Source organism: Megalops cyprinoides, chromosome 8 (assembly GCF_013368585.1).
Source record: "Megalops cyprinoides isolate fMegCyp1 chromosome 8, fMegCyp1.pri, whole genome shotgun sequence".
Lineage (NCBI taxonomy): Eukaryota > Metazoa > Chordata > Actinopteri > Elopiformes > Megalopidae > Megalops > Megalops cyprinoides.
In genome coordinates, this window is record NC_050590.1 from 33,942,561 (window position 1) to 33,963,703 (window position 21,143).

General features: G+C 44.4%; 1 protein-coding gene across 2 annotated transcripts in view; it reads right to left on the bottom strand.

Moving 5' to 3' along the window:
- Positions 1 to 669: 669 nt before the first annotated feature.
- peak1 (pseudopodium-enriched atypical kinase 1) overlaps positions 670 to 21,143 on the bottom strand; it is a 136,540-nt gene continuing 116,066 nt past the window's right edge. For both annotated transcript variants that reach the window (XM_036535302.1, XM_036535303.1), the window contains 3 exons: positions 13,539 to 13,735; positions 5,511 to 6,274; positions 670 to 2,123 (listed from right to left, as the gene is read on the bottom strand). In XM_036535302.1, coding sequence (XP_036391195.1) covers positions 876 to 2,123; positions 5,511 to 6,274; positions 13,539 to 13,735 — 2,209 coding nt within the window. In that variant the 3' untranslated portion in view covers positions 670 to 875. The remainder of the gene's footprint in view (positions 2,124 to 5,510; positions 6,275 to 13,538; positions 13,736 to 21,143) is intronic.

Genomic DNA, 21,143 nt, shown 5'->3' on the forward strand with positions numbered 1-21,143 from the left:
TGCTCTCTTCCTAGTGGAGAGGTTTTCAACATCCCCTATCAGACATGTTCATGGCTAGGTGGAGTTACTTTACTTTCTGGTGTGGCCCAGCAGCAGAGGCTGAGGTAAAAACACAAAGAAATAAGCTTTATCTCAATTCTCTCCTCTTTCTTAGCACCCACAGGGGTCTAAAGCACTCTGGGTGCATTACCGTTTCCCAGTTACATTGTGAAAGATTCAATTTGTGTTCGATGAGACTTTTGTTACTCAAGTGAGTACACTAATCATTGACTGAGTAGGTAGAGCAAAAGGAGACACCTTGGAGACTTCTAGATACATGTAGTGCACTCCATTCACAAACATCAAGCACTTGTGACGGAAACTACATCAAGTTAATAAATGAGCAGAAGCTATTCTTCTGCAGAAACTGCAGAAGTTGGCTGTCCTACAACAAATCTGTGCTAGATGAAGACAAAAGTCTTTTTTTTGAAGATGAGAGTATTTTCAGAAGCTGATTTTACTTGATGCATTCCTGCCCTCTCTTGAATACCTTCCAAAAGCTGAAAATGGATATAAACAAACAAAAACAAAATCCAGCATTAACAAAAAACAAACAAAACAAACTAAAAACAGGACACATCCATAAAACTAAACACTTGAATACAGCGCAAAAATGCCATCGGTCACAAGAAAGCTGATGATGTTTTGTATGATTTTTTCTGTCTTTATCTTGCTCAATTGTTTTTGTTGGGGAGGTCAAGGACAGCAGGGCAGCCGATCTAGTCCCTCCCAAATCTCCACCATAGCAAGAAGATCAGGGTGGGGGCCAGGATGAAGATGAGGGTGAGAACGCAGGTGAAGCTGGGCCTGAGCTGGAGTGGCAGCAGGTGTGGGCCTCAGAGCTGCTGCACCTGTGGGTGCTGCAGTATCCCGATTACTCGGCTGAGCGTGTCCGTTGTAGAGAAGGCCAGGTACTGGCAGCACAGCCAGTCCTCCAGGCTCACCCCACAGCCCGTGTCCAGGGAGCGCTCAGCGAACTTGATCATCATCAGGGTCCGCTTGAGGTCAAGCCAGTTCTGCAAGGTTGCTTCCCTGTGGCCAGGCCCTGGGCTGGCGCTTAGCGCCTGGAACAGGTCTTCTCGCGGCCCCCAGAGGAGGCACTGCAGGCAGGCACGTGCCTCTGAGATCTGGATCCTTTCTGATGGGTTGGCATTGAGCAGCAGGCTGGCCAGCTGCTGCAGGCCCTGGGAGTAGAGGGAGCGGGCAGGGAGTGGTGGGAGGTCGGCACATGTGTATTCCTTCTCCTTCAGCTCAGGTGTCTCCTCAAAGGGGTTGGGCTGGTGCAGCATCTCATAGATTAGGATGCCCGTCTGGAACTCATCACACTTCTTGTACTGGGTTGCTGTGATGATCTCAGGTGCCAGCCGCGACTGGTCCTTGAGCACCTCCGGGTCCACCAACTGGGTCTTCTGCTTAGCCTGGGAGAAGTTGCTGATAATGAGGCGGGCAGGGCAGGCAGCGCTTGTAGTGCTGGCATTGTTGTTGGGCTCCAGCACATCCAGGTTCCAGGGGTTGCCCGGCTGGCAGTGCACCAGGAGCAGGTTTTCCAGGCGCAGGTCGCAGTGGGTTACATGGTATGGCTTCATGTGCTCCAGACCTGAGCAGAGCTGCAGCAGCAGCAGGCACACCTGCCGCTCATACAGATCTGGGTTACGGGAATGCCGCCCCACGCCCTCCCGCACAAAGTCTGCCACTGTTTGGAAGGGCACTTCACGTGTGATCACCACCACACGGCTGCGCAGCTTGCCCGCTGCCCCCATGTGGCCTGCTAGGCCCTCTGGCTGTCCCTCGTGACCTGGCTCCGCCTGCAGCTCCTTCTTCTTCCTCGTTGTTGGTGCTGTCGGTGGCGTCGGCACCTTCAGGCCCTTCTCATTTGGCTCCTTCTTCTTCCCTTCCCCTTCTTTTTCCTCCTCCTCTTCATCATCATCCTCCTCTTCCTCCTCCCAGGGGAGGAGGCGGGAAGGCACGTCAGCCAGGAAGTGGCCGCAGTCCTGCTGGATGTTGAAGTGGAGGGCCAGGCTTTGCCTCACCGCTAAGCTATGGAAGAACTGCTGCTGGGTCTCCTTCACCTTGCTCCTGCAGATCTGGAGAGGCAAGAGAGAACAACCATGAGACCATATTATATACATACAAACACCCATATATGCACAATGTGAAACCATTTGTTTCTGATACAGAGATAATGTAATGTGGAGACAGGCTGCCAATACAATGCAACAATGCAACTAGTTCAGCATACACAGTTACAGAAAGAACAAGAACAGAGAAAGAAACAACCATTGAAAAAGCGTGTCCTACAAATGCATGGCAATGTCAAGCACTAAATATAAATGCAAGTGGCTTCCATGGTAACAATGAAAATGTGAGGAAGGCAAGCCGTGTGGTAAACGTTTGTAAGTTATGAGTCATTCATTTGGCCTTTAGTGTTCAGCAGTACTCTAAAATGTTAAAAGGGCCTTCTTGTTGTTGGATCAACTTTCAAAACCCAGAGACTATTGCATCTACTGAAATATAATCCTCGCTCCACAGAAACAAGTCTCTACTGTCAGAAATAATAAATAATAATTCATTGTACAACAGTTTCATAGTACATGGGGTTACAGAAGAAAGAAGAAGAAAACAGAGAGATTGTCATTCTGTTGAATTACCTCAAAATGTATAATGTACATGATTGATTGTTACTGACCTTAAAAATCAATCCCAGTTTTAAGGTTCACTGTAACCTTTTCATGCCTGAACTTGGCAGCTGGCTGCTTGTAAGTCTGAAGTCTGTATTCTGTGCTTTGATCAAATTTTGGGACAGCCATCTTGATTTATTGCTAGAATGTTTATCATTCTACTATAGATTATCCTCTGCCTTTTAAGTTTTGACACTGAATAAGCATCTCTAGAGAAATCTGAGGGGTCCATGGAAGCTCCATCCTTATCTTGATGCTAGAGGCTTTTGTGTTTGTACAAAAGCCACCAATATATACCTACAGAACATGCTACTATTACTAGGTTACCTATAGCACATCAAAGAGACTTGCTGTTTTTTTCTGAAACAACTATTTCAAAAAGATATTTGCTCAAATTCTTTCAATTAAGTTCTCCATTTCGGACTCTCACATCATTGGAACTGTACTGTATTAACAGTATGGCACCTACTGTATATTCCTATGTATTCTACAGAGATGCCACTGTCTTCTTTGTCTACAGAAGAGCCGAAACTATTTTCTGTCATCATAATGACTGACTGGAGATGACTTCAGAATTCTTCTGAATCCTACCCATACGGACTTCACGTCAATTCCCCTCGTTACGTCAGAGACAAAAGGGAACAGAAATGAGTAGTCTGAAATGATGTTTACTAACCTCTACAGAACATGGGGTATATGCATGTTGTTAAAAGTATGAAGTGGTGTACATGCTTAAATGCCTCTTGATATCTGGAAAATTTCATTTCATATTATTGGTAGCTGCTGAGACATGCAATGCAACAAAGCTGACTGTCACGGTAGTGGCGACCTCCTCAATATCCAAGCTACTTCCAGACCCCTTTGAGGAATAATCGCTCTTCTCACTTGACACAACCAGAATTATTTTTAGCAGGTTAAGGTGGGGGAGTGGGGGATGGGGGTCAACTTCACTGGGAGTTCAGAGAAAATCGGCCCGTCCCCCACTCCCCTCATATGTGTTTTCCATATGGGAACATAACGGAGATTCTATAATTGGGGATCCTTGTGAGATGAGGCAAGCGGATTGCCAGCTTTGCTTATTTATCAGAACACGGAGAGGAAAGCGTGCTTTCTTCTGAGCCTGGTTCTTTTTTTGAGGAGTGAAGGCTTTGAAGTGGTTATGTGCTGAGAGTTGTGATTGCCGCTTGTTACAGTGTAAATAATGCAGGCTTTTCTACCACTCACATCCTCTCAGCTGCCTCGAGCTCTGCAGGAATGCAAATGAATTAGCGTCCCCCTTGCTGTTTTTGGCTGCTGCTCACGCTGCCATGAGTCCCGGCACCTAGTGGAGCATGGTGTGTGTCACCTTGCTGGGGACTTCGCCAGACGAGCCAGCAAGGAATCACACATAGTTAGCTACAGAACATCTGAGCCGAGGATGTTAAAAGAGGAGCCATTAATTACTATGGGCAAATTGTTCACTTTGAACAGCCAATGCTCAAGCTTCACTGCATGCTGTGAATGGATGGTAGCTTCGGAGAAATCCTAATTACATGGGACCATGGGACACAGACTAAAGCCTCCACAATTCATACACAGCCTTTGAATCTTAATCTTTACCTCTAGAATATCTAAACACAGCTGTGCCACCAAATAATGAAAAGAACAGGCGCGGGAATAGAGAGAGAACTCGTGTAATTCAGTCATTTCTTTTGGAGATGAGTAATCGGGCTGAGGCTGTCACCAGCTGTTGTTGTCTCGCATAAAAACCTGTGTGTACATAAAAATCACTTGGATAAAAAACTCTCTTTCATTTCACGAAATAAGAAAAATAACATTAAAAGAACAAAGCATTAAATGATCCACTGTCATCTTTATATTTGGATATATTGTTAATGTATGAATTAAGTTTTTGTGGCAAAAATTCAACTGTTCTCCCTTCAATTAAATATTTTGTCAAAATATACATTGTGAATGTGCCTCAGGTTATGCACTCCTTATTTCTAACCTGTGCTAAGCTGCATTATAATTAGGGCTGCCCCCAAATAGTTGACCAAACCGTTAGTCGATGAGAAGAGTCTTAGTCAACCAGGTTTTCACTGGTCGGTTAGTCACAGAAAAAAAACCCCAAAAAACCTCAAACTCCATTCGGGAGCTCTGCCTTGTTGTTAAAACGTTATTAGACTATTATATGTCGGGCAGAAAATCATCCAAAGTGTGGAATCATTTAGAGCGTGTTAAGGACGACCCCAAGTACTATAGGTGACATGCAAAGTCTGCAGACAAATGGCAAAGTCTAGGCTATATGCAGCTAAATAAACATATTGTCATATGCGCTATTAGGCTTATCCAAGTGTTCATGGGGACTGGGGAAGCTAAATTACATTGTTTACTGCATGTTTAAAACCTTTCGCGTGTACGGTCACACCAGTGTGATTAGCTGTTTAGCGCGTATGCTAAATAATTAAATTAATATCATAAAGGTGCAACGACTAGTCGACTAATGGCTTGAACTAACGACCACTGGTCGACTAGGAAAATCTTTGGTCGGGGGCAGCCCTAATTATAATGATGACAAAATATAAAATCATACCTACAATAATCTGTTGTCAGTAAGTAATCTGTAGTGCTGGTCTTCCTGAACAACCAAGAGCATTGGCGCTACAGTGTGCTGTCAACTGCTGATATCTTGTAAGATCTTAGTGAGATCAAAAAACTTTCAAAAAGACTGTTATTGGTGAATTGTTGATGGCACACATGACATCACACATAAAGCCTCATTTGTACTGTGACTGAATTTGTCTGTCTGCTCACCTTGATGGCATAGTTAACAAGTGGGTCCTTGGCGTAGGAAGCTGTGTAGTAGACCGCGTCACCCGCTTCACAGCACGGTTTGCCTGTGGTCAGCCGGAAGTCAGACCAGCTGTCAGTGCCGAAGCGCAGATGGTCCTTCTGCCCGGCCATGAAGCGGTCCTCACACTTCCCAGCGAGCTTGCGCAGCGTGTCCGTGTGCAGACCCCGGATGCGACCCACCACCTCCTCCCAGTTGTCCATGCCTTTGTAGAGGGCCGGCCTCTGGGGCTTGGAGGCCCCACCCCTTCCGGCCGCCCGGCCCCGTCCGGCCAGGGACTCGGCACTGCGGCAGCCCCGCTTTTCTCGTCCTGCAGAGGGGCCTGTTGATGAGGCCAGGCAGGACAGGCTGTTAGTGGGCCGGCCCTTCCCAGCTGCCGGCCTCTCCAGAGAGTCCCCGGATTCCTGGTCCAGCATCCGTGCTTCAGAGCTAATGGAAGAGCTCTGGCTGGCAGTCTCCCAGGTGGAGTCCAGGTCATACAGTGGATTGGCCACACTCAGGTTGGTGCCTCCGGGCTTAGCTTCGCCCTTGGGTCGCAGGGACAGCAGGTCTTTGCCTAGTGCCGATGGCTCCGTATTTGCCCGGGCAATGGTCTTCTTGGGTAGGGGGGGTGGTGTGGCCTTTAAGCTGGTCTCAATGCCCTCCGGGTCAGCCGAGCCAAGGGTGTCGTCAGAGGCCTTAACGTTCCTGGGGTGCTTCAGTGGGATCATGTTGGCGCGGGACTGGCCTGCAAAATAGTGGGAGGGAGGGAGAGATGATCATATGCGCAACATAAAAATGGATTACCACAGAGTTGTTTTCTTGCTGAACTACAACCATTATCTAACAGCATCGAGCATGCTTCATCACACGCTTCAACTGACAGCTGTGCCCATGTCAAATAACCTTCAAATGGCTAATCTGTTTCTGGACGTGCCACCCCATGTGTTCTGCTGTGATAAGGACGTCCAAGTGTTTATTTCTTGAGGAGAACTGGGGACACAGATAACAGTTCAAATCAAACGCATCCATCTGCTTTCATGCTAGTGGAGGCAAATCTCATCATTGGTGATTTTCAGCCAGGCTTAAGGAGGCACTTGGAAAGTGATTTTTTCACTGGGCTTTGGTTAAGTGTCCTAGTTCTGTGGGTACTGCTAAAAAATCCACTAACCTCACTGTGCTAGAAAGGGAGGATAAAAATAATCTAAAAGTAGATGATCTAAAAAGAATCAGAAATCAAGGATTTCAAGTGAGAAGAATGGTGCATTCTGGGGATTCCACAGCCTATTTCATCCTGCCACTGGAAGAAAAAAAAAAGCACTTCCCTCATGCGTTCAGAACTTCAGAGCAGCAGTGCATGCAAGTTAGGAAAATTTGTTTGAAGGAGAATTTGTGTAAAGTTACAATTTCAAGACATGAACCCCCCCCCCCCCCCCCATATGTCAGAATGAATGGTACACATGTATATGTGTATTCACCTTATATATTCATTTGGAAGTAACCTGAAATGTCAGTTTCTTTCACACCTCAACAGCGGGTATGTTCCTGTCACTTCCACTATCAAATGTCATGAATTTTCTTACAACCAAAAAAATTTCCAAGTTGCTTTTGGAATTTGGTGCAGAGACAGTTGTATATAGTCATGTAATATTTACAAACTTAACTAAGCCTACTGCATAACCTGCCTACAAAATAGAAAAATAAAAAGGCTTCCACTCTAAGATTTATGCTCTAAACTGATTTAAGCCTGCTAAATACATCTAAATTGTAGCTTTAATCCAGATGTACTTGTACCACCAATGCTCTGAGTTCTAAGGTTATTTGCCTGTGACAGATATATAAAATTGGGGGCCTACTGATATGCATGAGGATAAGTAAAAGAATGCCCCGTTCACCTGTAAAATTTTTGCCAGACAGATAAGGGAATGCGGTCTGTCCTTGTTACACTGTCCACAGTACATCACGTCACATAACAATATTTGCTTAACTAGAGCTGCATTCATGCAGTAACAGAAACTTTCCTTTTCACTTGTTATGCATTCGTACAATTATCATATTCAACAATTTTGGTTAAGGCATGATGGTGCTACAATGATTTTCTCCATGGGATACTTACAGGCCCAGCTTGAAGCACACTACCACAAACAGCAGAAACAGCAGGAGGATCCCCAACTCCCCTCTAAGAAAAATGCACTTCAAAAATGCACCAAGGAGAACAAATTTATATTTACTTGTCTTTTCCCCCTCTACTTTTCAGTACTTCCTTCTAATTGTGCAACATCATATACAGACAACCTTTTCTCGTGATATTCTGCAAGATTAATTCTTTCTACATATCACCTGAGGAAATGGAAAAGAACAGATTATGACTTCTTTGGTTCCTCTTGAGGCTGTGTCAAGCTACTGAACAATGAGCTGGCCAGCAGATTCAGGAACACAAGCCTGTGTCCAGTGGGGGAAACATAGAGCCCAGTCTGTTTTGTGGAATTAGTGTGTGTATTTCAAACAGCTTTGATTCAGATACATTCATATCCCCCAGTTTACAACTGTTTCCCCCAGTTATCAACCTCCATTGTGTGTTCCACGTCCTTTTCTCTCTCCTCCAAAGTGAAAGAAGGAGACGGGGGGGGGGGGGGGGGGGGGGGGATGCATACTGTATATTGAGGATGTGGGGTCTCTATAACCTCCATAGAAGGTCTGGGGAGTCTGCATCAGCATCGTTCAGCGAGACTGATCCATCATCTCACATTGCCTATTTATAGCACATGGTAGCCGCGTTTTAATACTGTGCTCAGATCTGATAGCAGACTAATGCCTTTATACTCATTTATGTGTCCGCTCTGCATAGACAATTCATGGAACAGAGCCACTGTACAGAATTTGAAACATACAGCCATTGCTGTTTGAAGATATTCATCTGCCACAAAGTTGTGGATGTGTACATACCAGCCTTGTGAAAGACAGGGTGGTGGATATCAAATCTGTTCAAAAAATGACCCTCTTGTCCACCTACTGTTAAACAAATGCAAGCACATGTTCCCTAACTATCAAACATATGTAGGAATGTAGGATATGCATGCATATGCACATACACACACTGACTCTCAGTCCCTCTCTCTGACAGACACATGAATGCATGCTTGCAGACACATATGCACGCTGACTCAATCAATCTCTTTCATAAATGCAAACACAAGCACCTCCCCCCCCCCCCCCCCCCCCCCCCCACACACACACACACGCACACACACACGCACACGCACACACACACACACACACACACACACACACACACACACACCTTATCAATTTAGATAAAACTCTGGTTTACTGTTTTAGAACATTTCAGCAGGATGAAGAGCAAAGTGCCAGGTTCATTGTAAAGCTCCATAAATTCTGCCTTTTATTGCTGCTTAGCTTGTTAAAGAGTAAAGAGTAGCCTCAGTTTCCCACCTCAAGAATACACTGCACTGGTCTCCAATCCCTGAAAGATGATTCTGTTGCCAGAGCACCTGTTCGAGAAAGAGTGAGTTTCCCATCTCCCACAGGATAAGACTTCTGTGGCCACCTACATGGAATGGGGAAATCCTGCATAGACGTTCTATCCTTTCTTGCTCTGCAATGCAATGTTGGTTTCAAACTGGCAAAATGAGCACTGAAACCAGCCTTGGTCCCTGAGACAACACCCTGTGAATGCTGGAAGTTTACGCCATCAGTTGATTGATTGGTTTGATCTAAGTGAGCTGCTAACAGAGTCCTCTGTGAACAAAATGTGCTGTTGGGGGGCATGTGCTAATAAAGATGCGAAATGAGGCCCTTGCACTTATTCATTTTAACTGCTGCTCCTTACAACTTCAAGGTGGTACTCTTCACCCTCTGAACCAGTGATTTGATATGGCTCAAGCAGACTTCAGCTGTATGATAAATTAAGACAAAAGTGAGGTGAGTGCACATTATTAAAAGTATTACTTTTTATTTATATAATTATTATTAGATAATCAATTCTCGATTTCAACAGGCTTAGTAAGAATCATACAGAATATTTCAAGAGGTATTCTTGTTTTTCAGTTTTTTATTATTGCATTACTTCCTGAGAAGTTTAATGGAGGACCTGTTTGTGAGAATGCCTAGTGACAGCTCTCAAGCAGCTCAGTTGCCTACGATGCTTGCACCAAGTTGGAGGCAGAGTCTTGCAGCTCAGACCAGGGTTCAGGTCTGAGCTGTGTTATTTGCTGACAGTGACATGGAGTCCATATCGTTAGTTGAGTACACACATTTGGCCTAATTCTGCTGGTGTAGGGTTGGTATTCCTTCTATGAAACAAAGTTGCTGGTATGTGAATGTGTCAGAACATTATTATCACTGTGTCCCAGCGCTCTTGCAGAATGTACTGGATGTCACAATGAGACAAGCCTGAATTACACTTGGTGATTCCAAAACAAAGAGCATAAAATGCAGAAAAAACCAAATGCCAAAAATAAAGAATTTGCTGCAACTGCACCAAACCAATGGCAGGTCATTTATGTAGATGTCTTGGTCACACAGGAAAAAAATTCTTGCACAATCCCTAAAAATCTCCCAGAGGTTGTCTGGCAATACAGGATTAAGCTTTAAACAAAGTTAAATGCAAACCTAAATGATAAAAACATACAAAACAGCACGAAGAGGGCACAGAGGAATGAGTTTTTGGTAAGATATTTTCTGTACAAGGCTGTCCAGTTTCATCATGTTTCCACGTTTTAAATATAAAAACACTCTGATGCAATTATCTTAAATTCCAGTAGAAATATTCAATTGCAAGGACAGCTTCAAATCACTGATGCTTCCCTGCAGCAGTGACAATACCTGTGTGCATTAAACAAATTAGTAGTTAATTGTAAACAAGCCCATTCCAGTTGACTGATGTGAAATGCTTCTACTTTCTTACAGTATATTCCAGGAAGTTAACACAGCTGCATGTAAATCTCGCTTGATTTACCTGAGAGCGATTCTCAAAAGTGCAAATGAGAACAAACCTGCAAAGTTATGGATGCTGTACAGATGGAGCTGTTTGCCTCCTGCTGCGGTGTATCGATAAATCCCTGATCGCTCCCAATCCCCTCCAGTCACGAAACAATCAAAGCCCCGACTCACTCCTCCGTGCTGCCACTAAAAAAACTCAAATCCTGCAGCCCCCAACCTGTGCGCCACTCACCCTGTTGGCCACTGGAGCACAGGGGATGGGGGGAGGGACGAGAGACTACAGATGAAGCAAGATGAAGGATTGCTCCGTTTTTGCGTGGCCAGTCTGGGAGACGGCACTCGGAGAAAGGCCAGCCGTTGCCTGCCCTCTCTCCTCCTCCTCCAGATTCCCTGTTGCAACGCTCGCTGGCGGGCAGGACAGCCCTGCTCTACCTCAGCATTCCTTCAGAGTGAGGCTGGGCTCTGTGCTCCCATCAGCTCTGGCAGGGAGGGGGTGTGTGTGCCTGTGTGCGTGCGCATGTGTGAGAGAGAGGACTGATCAATGTGTTATTTTCTATTTCCTGCAGGCTGCCTGGTCAGAGACACCATAGCAGCAGGAGTTTAACCCTAAGGAACGGGGAGAGGGTTAATGGCACCCAGGGATACAGGCAGGCTAATACTGAGCACCCTGCTTGTCTGCTAGAATGGCTACCTGGCCCTGCATGCACACAGCTGTGGACTCTAGTCGTAACACCCCAGTGCAATCCTGCCACTGCTAGCCACTACCTTCTTCTGTCCAGGGTTAATGCTGATGGAACAGGCAGTGTGGGCATTGACCGGATGGCTGTGTCCTTCTGCTCTCCGGCATAAAATGTCTGCCACCCTGATTTTATCGTTTCTCCTGCCTTTACACACCTTTCTGCAGAGCTGCAGATGAACAGAAATTAAAAATAGCTTTGCAAGACGGAAGTTGTGTTAATCATTCAGTGGTGAACAGCCGACACCAACACCAAGGAGGTGAGCTCTCAGCTCATAGAGGGCTTAAGCACACATCTTGATTTCCCTGCCACACACACACACACACACACACACACTCACTCCTGTGTTCTCATTCAATTATTCAGTTATGCAGTCAGATTCCCAAACTGAGCTGATGATTGCTTTCAAATGGCCAACACAGACAAAAACAATATCATATGCACATCAAAACAGTCAAATCTCCCTTTCCAGAATATTCCAGGGAATTCAAAGTGAGTTATGCATTATGGGGAGAAAGTCATTCTGAGTCTTACAGCCTGAGCACAGGGCTACAGTGAGCACATCATCACTCATTAGGAAATTTATTTTCCTCAAATGACCAAGCTATGAGACTCAGGAGGTGTTTTACCATGTCAGTAAGCTGCTGGAACACAAAGCAAGGGAAGCAGCAGTGTGAGACAGAGACAACAGATCATTACATAAAACTTTACAGAAACTAAATAATGTTGTTTGATGCCTTGCCGCAGTCAAGGAGCAGACATTCGAATCACTGCTTAAGGTTCTTAAGGTTTATATCAGAATTCTGTGAGTAATTGCATCTTCACAGGCAAAAATATTAAATTTCACTGTTGCACACTTAGGAAACAGTAATGGTGATGCAGAGGAAACAGGCATTTTATCTTTCAGCCACTGATGCTAAATAGATGCTATAGATTTCACAACTGGTGTAGTGCATAATGTGACAAGACCAAAAATATGACACAGAACTGCTATTATGAAAGTTTCATTGTTAATTATTCCACCGGGCACCGTCACCGGAATAATTCATGGATTGATCAGCACATGCCTTTATGGAGACACAGGTATCATCAAGCACAGACACAGGGATGCATAATGCTCCTGAGTGCTGCTGAGCCCACAGCAGGGATGGAGGCAGGCATGGGCTGACAGATGTCGCTAACATCTTCTGCTGCCATTTTCATACTGTCAGCACAGAGCAGACCTAACTGCATGCACTGACAAGATAGAATATATGCACCCACACATACAGTATAATCTAGACCATAAAATATGTAATGCCCAGGTTATACATGTGGTGTTTTACTAAAAGGATTGTACTTAATTGCAGCAACAGTTGCTTCATAGTAATGAGTGAGGAAGTAAATGAGACTATGAAAATGTCAACTATTAAATATTTTAAATAAGACTAACATGTGGTTGGTATTGGCTTCATAATTTCTGTTAGTTGTGTTCCATAAGAAATTCTTTAAAGAATGTGTTATTTATTCCACTTAACCAAAAAAGTAGTTCGCAGGGACATCAATGCCCAGTCACTTCAAACCTTACAAACTCTGCACAATTACACTGATCAAATCTTATTTTAACTATACAAAATCTTTCAGTTCAATTATTTCACAACTTCCCCTTGTCTGCTGATGTATGTATCCTTTTATTTTGTTATGAAACCCCATTTCAACATTTCCCCAGGAAGCATAATATCACTCTGCTTTCATCATTCAGAAGATGTGTGGTTCCATCAGTGAGATGATAAGGAATGGCCTCACATCAAATGCAAGTTTATCTCATATAAAGTCATGACAACATCAAAGACATGTCTGTCTCTTAATTTAATAAATGGCTTTGGGGCTGAGGTTCAGTTTTTCATCAGCTTCTTAACATTTCATGATGTTTATACTTCAACTGTAGTCATGGTCAAAACACCTCCTGCATAAAATTGTGTCCATACTACTGAATGTGAATGAAAGATTTCCGTCAAAGATTGATCAGTGATTTTGATGTGTTGGAAATTCCAGCATCACTACACAAGCTGTTGAGGTGACACTTTCCCTATGCAATTATTTACAATGAATTTAACAATTGCAATGCTGTGTCAGTAAGTGTCCTATGCTGTTTGATTCCACTGTAGGACTGGAACCAGGTTAAGGATATAATGATCCAACCTTATGGCTTTACAGGGGGTTTAATGACCCAGTCTGGTGACAGCTCTACAGTGGAAAAGGGATATAAATGGGGCACCTTGGCTCCAGCTGTACAGTACAGAAAGGGTTTCAACGTGCTCTCAATGCTCTTACCCAGGTTACTGTAGGTGGCGCTGCAGATGCTGGATGCGGGTGAGTGAGAGTGGCTCCCTTCATCATCAGGCTCTCCCAGGCTGGATGCTGGTGTGGCTCCCACACTAGCGCCATCCTCCCGGGGCGACAAATCCATCTTGGCAGGCAGGGAGGCCACAGTAGGTGCCCCAGCCTCGGTTCCCTCGCCAGGCACCTGGCTGCAAAACATAAAAGTGGAAGGGGTTAAGAAAATGTGCAGGAATGGGAAGAGTTACAACAATACACTGCCCTATCTTCCTTTCAATTCTAAACAGTGAGAAAAGTGATTAAGGCATGAAGTGGTTTTATTAAACAGGGGTAAAGATAAGTTCTAAATATAATAAAGAGTGTAAAATGTACTGCCTTAACTACTTAAAAGTTTCAATAGAAAAGTTTAATCACAGTTCTAGAATCTAAAGCAGGGCAGCTCGGTCACTGTAGAGAATGAAATGAGTGATGCCTCTGTGTGTGTGTGTGTGTGTGTTTGAATGTGTGTGTGATTATGTGTGTGTGTGTGAGTGTGTGTGAGTGTGAGTAAGAAAGTGATGGAGAAAGAAAAATAACTTTCTTATTTTTGAGTATTTCTTTTGAGTATTTCTAGGCTACCATAGCTTAGTGTCAAACTTGAGAGGGTTGTTACCATCCAATTAAAAAGCTGTATGTCAATGCTTAGCGTGTTAGCATGCAGGTGATTGCACATTTCTGTGTTATACATGCACAGGGGTAATGGGGGTAAGTTTTCAATATGACCTGCAGTTCAAAAATATAACTGGATGTTCAATATTCAGCTGGATATAACTGGAAATGGCACCTTCAGGGTAGATAACAGTTGTACTCTGCAGTTAACCAAATCCCTACACTTCACAAAGCTCCTGCATTTACTGGGCTCCTGTGACACACAAGCTCAGAGCCTAGCACACAGTTCCACAAACAAACAGTTCAAAACCATTTTAAAAGAACACAGAACCCAGGAACACAGGTCTAGAACAAATGTCTGAGGTTCAGGAATTCAGGCATAAATTTCCAGACCACAGGAATACAGTTCCAGAGCAAGGTGTACATGACAAGCAGAGTTCCATCGTTCAGGCTTGCAGTCAACATAGGCTTGTTGTTCTGGAACAAAAGCTTGTAATTCTGAGACCAAGTCTCATTGTTTTATTCATCACGTGAAATTTGCCTTGTACAAAAGATCACAGCTCTGAGATCATAAGTGTGTACTTGTTAAAACACATAAGCACAATGGAATATACCCTACACTTGGACCACACAAATCCGAACAGAAAACCATCACATAACCTGTAGTAAAACTATCAGGTATAACATCACTTGCTAAATTACAGATCTTTTAAAATAAGATCACAGGTACTGTATCCTTGAAAATGCAGTTGGAGTCTGTGAGAGTGACCCCGTGATCAACTTCAGCTGCTCTGCACTGTGTGAGGGTCATCAAGACCTTCCAGGCAGAGGCATGGCAGTGAGCTTTCAGCTTCACTGACATATGATAATCCCATTGATACTGTGTGGTTGGAGAATGGGTAATGTGCAAGGAGTGTTCAGCTGTAGCACAATCAACTGACAATCTGAGTGCTGTGAAACCATCCTGCTTTAGCCAAATTGCCTCCACTGCTTGTATCACTATGCACACTAAAATCATCTCAAAAGGTCGACCCTTGAAATGATAATGAATACGGCTTTGAAAACAGAGCCATCAAATGAAGAGGCAACATAAAGATGAATCACTCTTGTTATGACATTTCTTAGACGTACAGCTGACTTCATGAGCAAGTAACAGCTTGCACATCACCTGCAGGCAACATACTGTGGACTCTCTGTATCATATGAAGATGGATTCCTACAGTTTATTTGTTTGGACCAACTGTGAAACAGCTCCTGTCTGTCCATTTTCATTTTTAACAGTGGGGTCCTCAGTCCTGAAGACATCGCATGACCTCTGACCAGGCAGAGACCCTTGCCCATTCCTCATTTGAGAGCAGTGTCCCTTCCTGTTCAGCCACATTCTTGCATGTGCTAAAAGCTGTTGAAATTGAGACGCGTTCTACTGCTGCTCTGTTTTCCTATGGCCAGATGTTTCCTCTCAGCTTCCTTCTTTCCAAAGGTGCAATGTGTTATTATATCCACTAAGTGGCTCAGATGAAGCTGATAGAATGCGGTCACCTGACAAAGTTATTATGTTGGTAATGCTTCCACAGTGCATACCTGCAGCTCGATGTTTATTACAGAACAATGTGAGCTGTGCATTCCCCAAGACAACATGAGGATTCCCCCCCCCTTCAGTTCCAGAGAGACATGTGGAGGTGTTCATTAACTGTCTTCTGAGTGCATACATGAAGCCTCCATTTTAAAGGGCACCTAGAGTGTCCTCTGAAATAATTGTTACAAATTCTACTGATGATTTTCATAAGTACTGCACACTGAAATGAAGCTAAAATCTGAACTAAGTATTTGAAAATGAACACCGGAGAGAGTGATAAGCTGAACATGCGGCGTCCAAAAACATAGTCAATGGCCCCCAGATTGATGTTTAAATGCATGTTCATACCATAAAACACTTCCCCTGGCATTTATTTTCTCCCAGAACCATTCTAGCCTTTAAAAAGCAGTCTGAAAGTGCTCCAAATGCAGATGAACCCACAAACAAAGGAGGTAAAATGTGTGCTCAGTCTGTGTTCTGAAAGACCATGTAATGATGATGTTAAATTTCTGCTCGTCTTTTTGAAAACATTCATGCTGGTTTTTCATCAGCATGTAAACGTCAAGGTGAACGCTGTGCCAAACTTTTCACTCTTGTGGGTGTTCAAACTGAAAAGCACTTCATTTGTTTTGAGAGCAAAGATCAGAAGCTAATTTGAAATCTTCTGATTTCTAACCAGCAACATACTATCTAATCCTTAGACAAAACCTTGAATCTATTTATCCTTGTTCTTTTTGTGCAAAATTACATTTGGAAATCATATCCTTGTCACTCATTCAGGTCTTGATCATTTGCAAGCATAAATATTATCAAGGACACTTCGCTACACTGCAAACATAGTCTACTATTTGTATGCTAAGCTGCTTTTTGCCATATGGCACAGATTTGAATTTATATCCATTTTATAGCAGAGTGCTACAGTGTTGCATGTTAACAGGCATGGAAGATCAGATTCACTGGACTGGAGACCAACAGGAGCATAGCAGAGTAGATCTGCACTTGGTTTTAACTAAAGAATGTCAACATTTCAATGGAATGTAGATAGTGTAAACAATACAGGGCAACAATCTTTATATTCTTTGAAGGTCTGTATTGATGCCAGAATAATGCTGACTTGTTGCAAGGAGTAAAACATCAAGTGTTCATTTACCATGCCTGCATTCAAGAGGGAGGATGTCACAAATTCATGTCAGAGCCTACATTCTTTTAGAAGAAAATCAAGATTTCTCTTGTGAAAACATTGTATGATTCCCATTCATAAAACCGAATGCCTTGCCAGATTGTCTGACGTTGCCAGATATTTGAAATCCTCTTAGGTAATTTGCTACGATTAAATATTTTGTAACCAGAGGATCATAGGTTCAACACCTGGGAGAAGCAGTGATTTTTGTACTCCTCATCCAGTTATTTTAACTGGAATCCCTTCCATAAAATTCCCAGCCAAATAAATGAATGCTATATTTTGAAGAGCACAAGCTTTGAGTAATGCAATGTGTTTCATCTTGCCCAGCTGAAAAGCTGATTTGACAGAGGGGGCCTCTGAGGGGTAAAATGTCTTCTGGCAACACTCAGTAGGAGAACCCTTATGAAGGAGGAAAGCGGCCACATTTTCAAATGCACATCAAAGGGCGCTGCACTCAGGCCTGAACCAATGTTACCAAGCGGCTTGGGAGTATGGACCTGTGCAAGAATGGCAAGGTGAGAAGCAACGCGTGCCAGAGTGTTGGAACTCATCAGCCTGAGCTGTGGGAGCTGCGGGATCTGCGGGGGGGGGGGGGGGGCAGGCATGGCTGTGTGTGACTCAGAACCAGCAGTTCTGATGGAGGTGTTACATCAACAAGGATGAGGTAAAGGCAGACAAGACAATCACAGCTACACAAGAAAATATGGTGGGGCCCTCAGAGTGTGGCACCAAATACCTTCAGCCGGGAGTCACGGCTGTGCTCTGCATTCTTGCCTGTGTCAAGACTTGACTTGCTGCAGCAGACCCGACGCTCACTCCGTTATCAGTTCTACTCAAAGCCACACTTCTGCAAACACGCGCCTCCCCACTAAACCAACAGGACAGACCAAGAGGAGGGAAGAGAGGGGGGTGGGAAATAGGGTGAAAGGGGGGAGGGTTAAGGATTTCCAGCTTACCCGCTATACTGGCTCACGCAGCTCCCCATCGGTGCTACCCTCAGTCCCGACTGTGTTTCTGGAAAGTGAGGGCTCCTGGTAGACTCATCGTGTTGAAATGGGGTGCCCTTCTTGCCTTCTCTCTTTCTCTTTCTCTCTCTCTCTGTCTGTCTCACCCTAGCTGTTTTTTCCTCAGATTGCTCACCTGTCTGACAGTGGCAGCCAATCAGCTCACTCAGCTGCCAAGGGGAGAGAGGCTTAACCCTTTCCCAGCTTCAAGTCTGACTGGCCAGCCCTGTGTGACGGCTGAGAGCAGGGACAATGATGTAATCTCCGTGAGTTGGGAGTCACCCACAGTGGGTGGGGTGGTGTAGGGGAAGTAGATTCAGTGGGAGGAACGGGTGTTCAGTGAGGTCATAGCCTCACCACAGACACGCCTAACACCCCTGAGCTCATGAGGATTGCACAGTACTGTCCAGCAGGATGGAGTGAGGTGGAATGTGAACCAGGAACAAGGTGTAGGTTTCAGCAAACAGCCCCATAAATAGACTCTCCATTACAGCTCCTGCATATGAACGTAAATACCTTGTGTACATTGGGAAATGTGCTGTTGTAGCAGAGCTGAAATTAATAGCTCATGTGAGTCCTGCGTAAAGCCTGTGTGGGGTAGCAGGTAGCCGAGCGGTTGCAGCGGTTATGTCACTCCCTGAGACCTGGCTAATTAGCGTTGTTGCTGACAGGCTAGGGGCAATTTGCCTCTAGCTTAACTGGCAACGTCGCCCCCCCCCCCCGTAACATCTAATACACAACATAATAAGAGCCCACCGGTTACACTGTGGCTTTAAGATGAACCTCTGAGGTCATGTTCAAATATTCTTGAACAAACATCTCAGTTGTATGAAGCTGTTATCTGCAGTGCAATAAAACGATGAGAAAAACACTGGAAAGTGCCATAAGGGAAAGATAAAAGAAAACATTCCAGCAAATGCTGTGGTGAGTAGCTGTGTGTGTGTGGTGTATGAGACTATGTGGGTTTTATGTGTGTGTGTGTGATTATTATTGTATGCATCTGCATGTGGAAAAGCACCAGTATGTGTCACAGTCACAAAGAGGGTATGTGTCTGAAGCCCCTTTCAGACATGCACTGCAACTAGGGCTGGGTATTGGCACAGATGCCCCGATTCGATTTGATTCTGATTCACAAGGTAACGATTCGATTCAATCCGATCATTTGTAGCGAAAGGCGAGAGCAGTCACCCCACCCGGCCTTGAACCCGGGTCTACAGGGTACCAAACTGCAGCTTCGACCACGACACCAAAGAGCCAGGCTCGTTAGTATGGCAGTCAGAGCACATCCTAAACCATAGTGACAACACTCCGTCACACACTGGAAACAAATTGCGAACATCACTAAAGAAAAGGCCAAAGGCTTGTACAGTCATGCGCTGTTTAACGTCCATTCAGACAACGTCTGTTGGCATATACGTCTGTAGTCCCATAAGGTTATAATAAAGTTTAAAAATTCCGATCGCAGAACGGGATGTAGCAGACGTAACTGGACATAGTGAAGGCAACGCTTCCCCCATGCAACACGTGTATCTCATGTCTCATGGAAATAAAGCGATTGCGCTGCCAGGCGTATAATGGTACAGTACATAGTATACCGTATAATACATATGTCTTGATAGTCATAATAAACGCCTATGCAAATGTCTTATGTATTAACTGTAGGCTAGCCAACCGTACTTTCTATCGTTGTTTTAATGTGAACTTTGCATTCTTACAATTAAAAAGTTTACCATATAACAGTATGCTTTGACTCGTAAGCAGCAGCATCCAATCCCGTGTCTATTCCATATAGGTTTGCTAAGTATATAGTATGGTGTTCGCACAACGTCCAAATGACATAACGTCCTATTTCACAGAACGTATCGTGGACGTTAAGCGACGCATGGCTGTATACCAAAATCTTTTTATATGAGGAACACATGGGTATAGTTCCTTAAAAACAAAACCAACGTGTATCATTGCCTATATAAATGACACGAAGCAGCAATGCGTTTGCATTAGTTAGCTCAGGGAAAGCTGGTTTGTAAGGTAGCTACAATGGCAAAACGTAGCTGACCGCCAGTAGCAACTTTGCAAGTGTGAACAACGTTTTCTTGCTAGCCTAATATGAACAACTAGCTAGCTAGCTACCTAGCAAATGAACATGAACAACTACGTTTCTCTTAAGTTGCGCTAAATTACATTGCATTCGTAAGCATGAGTGTTGTTGTTCAGTTTAGCTAGGTGGTTGTGCACTGTATTAAAGCTAAAAAGCTGTGACTGCAGTGCAGATATATATGATAATGTATACCAGGCATCTCCACGATTTTGGACACCCTTCACCACGCATCATTTTATATTTTATTTATATCTCTGTACGTATCAAGGGACAAATTGTAGAGTATGGGGAAACCCGACACTGCCACGATAAGCGTCTCCTCCATGTTTTACTGGAACCAAAATGTTGCATCATTTGTTTCAGCAACGCGTGTCACGCTGCCTTCGCCGTGTCGCATCGCTCAGTATTTGCATAAACCAGACCTCGAGTCTGGTCTATTTTAGCCCCACCTAGTTGCAAAGCCAAAGGCCGCTTGTGTCTTGTCGCTGTAAATCGCCAACTCTCATTGAAAATGACTGGCAGCCGGTCGCTTCTAGGCTTTTCACACTGCACTTAGCCCAGGGCTAAAACCATTCTTAACCCCAGGCTAAGGGAGCTGTTAGCCCCAGGCTAAGAAAACTTTCACACTGGCACAATCCTGGCACATTTGAAAGTGGGCTAACCCCGACTTTAGCCTAGGGCTTGCTGGCCCTGCTCCGGAGCAGGGTTAGCCCCGAGTTTGTGGGGTTATCCCCTGAAAATCGACTAAACACGGGGCTAAAGTAAACAATGGACTCTGCATCACGTTTTTGTTATCCAATCACACGACTTCTTCGTCAAAATTGCCCTTAGCCTGTCGGCAACAACGCTACTTAGCCAGGTCTCGGGGAGAGACGTAGCTGCTGCAACCGCTCGGCTACCTGCTACCCGCTACCTAAGGCTTTACGCAGGACTCACACGAGCTAATCACTTCAGCTCTGCTACACGTTCGCAGGTCGTTAAAAGTTAAACGAGAGAGCGACATCTAATGAGGGGGGACTAGTAACTGCCTTTAATACGATCCATAAATTTTACAGATCGATATCGAATCAGACGGAAAAAAAAAAAGATT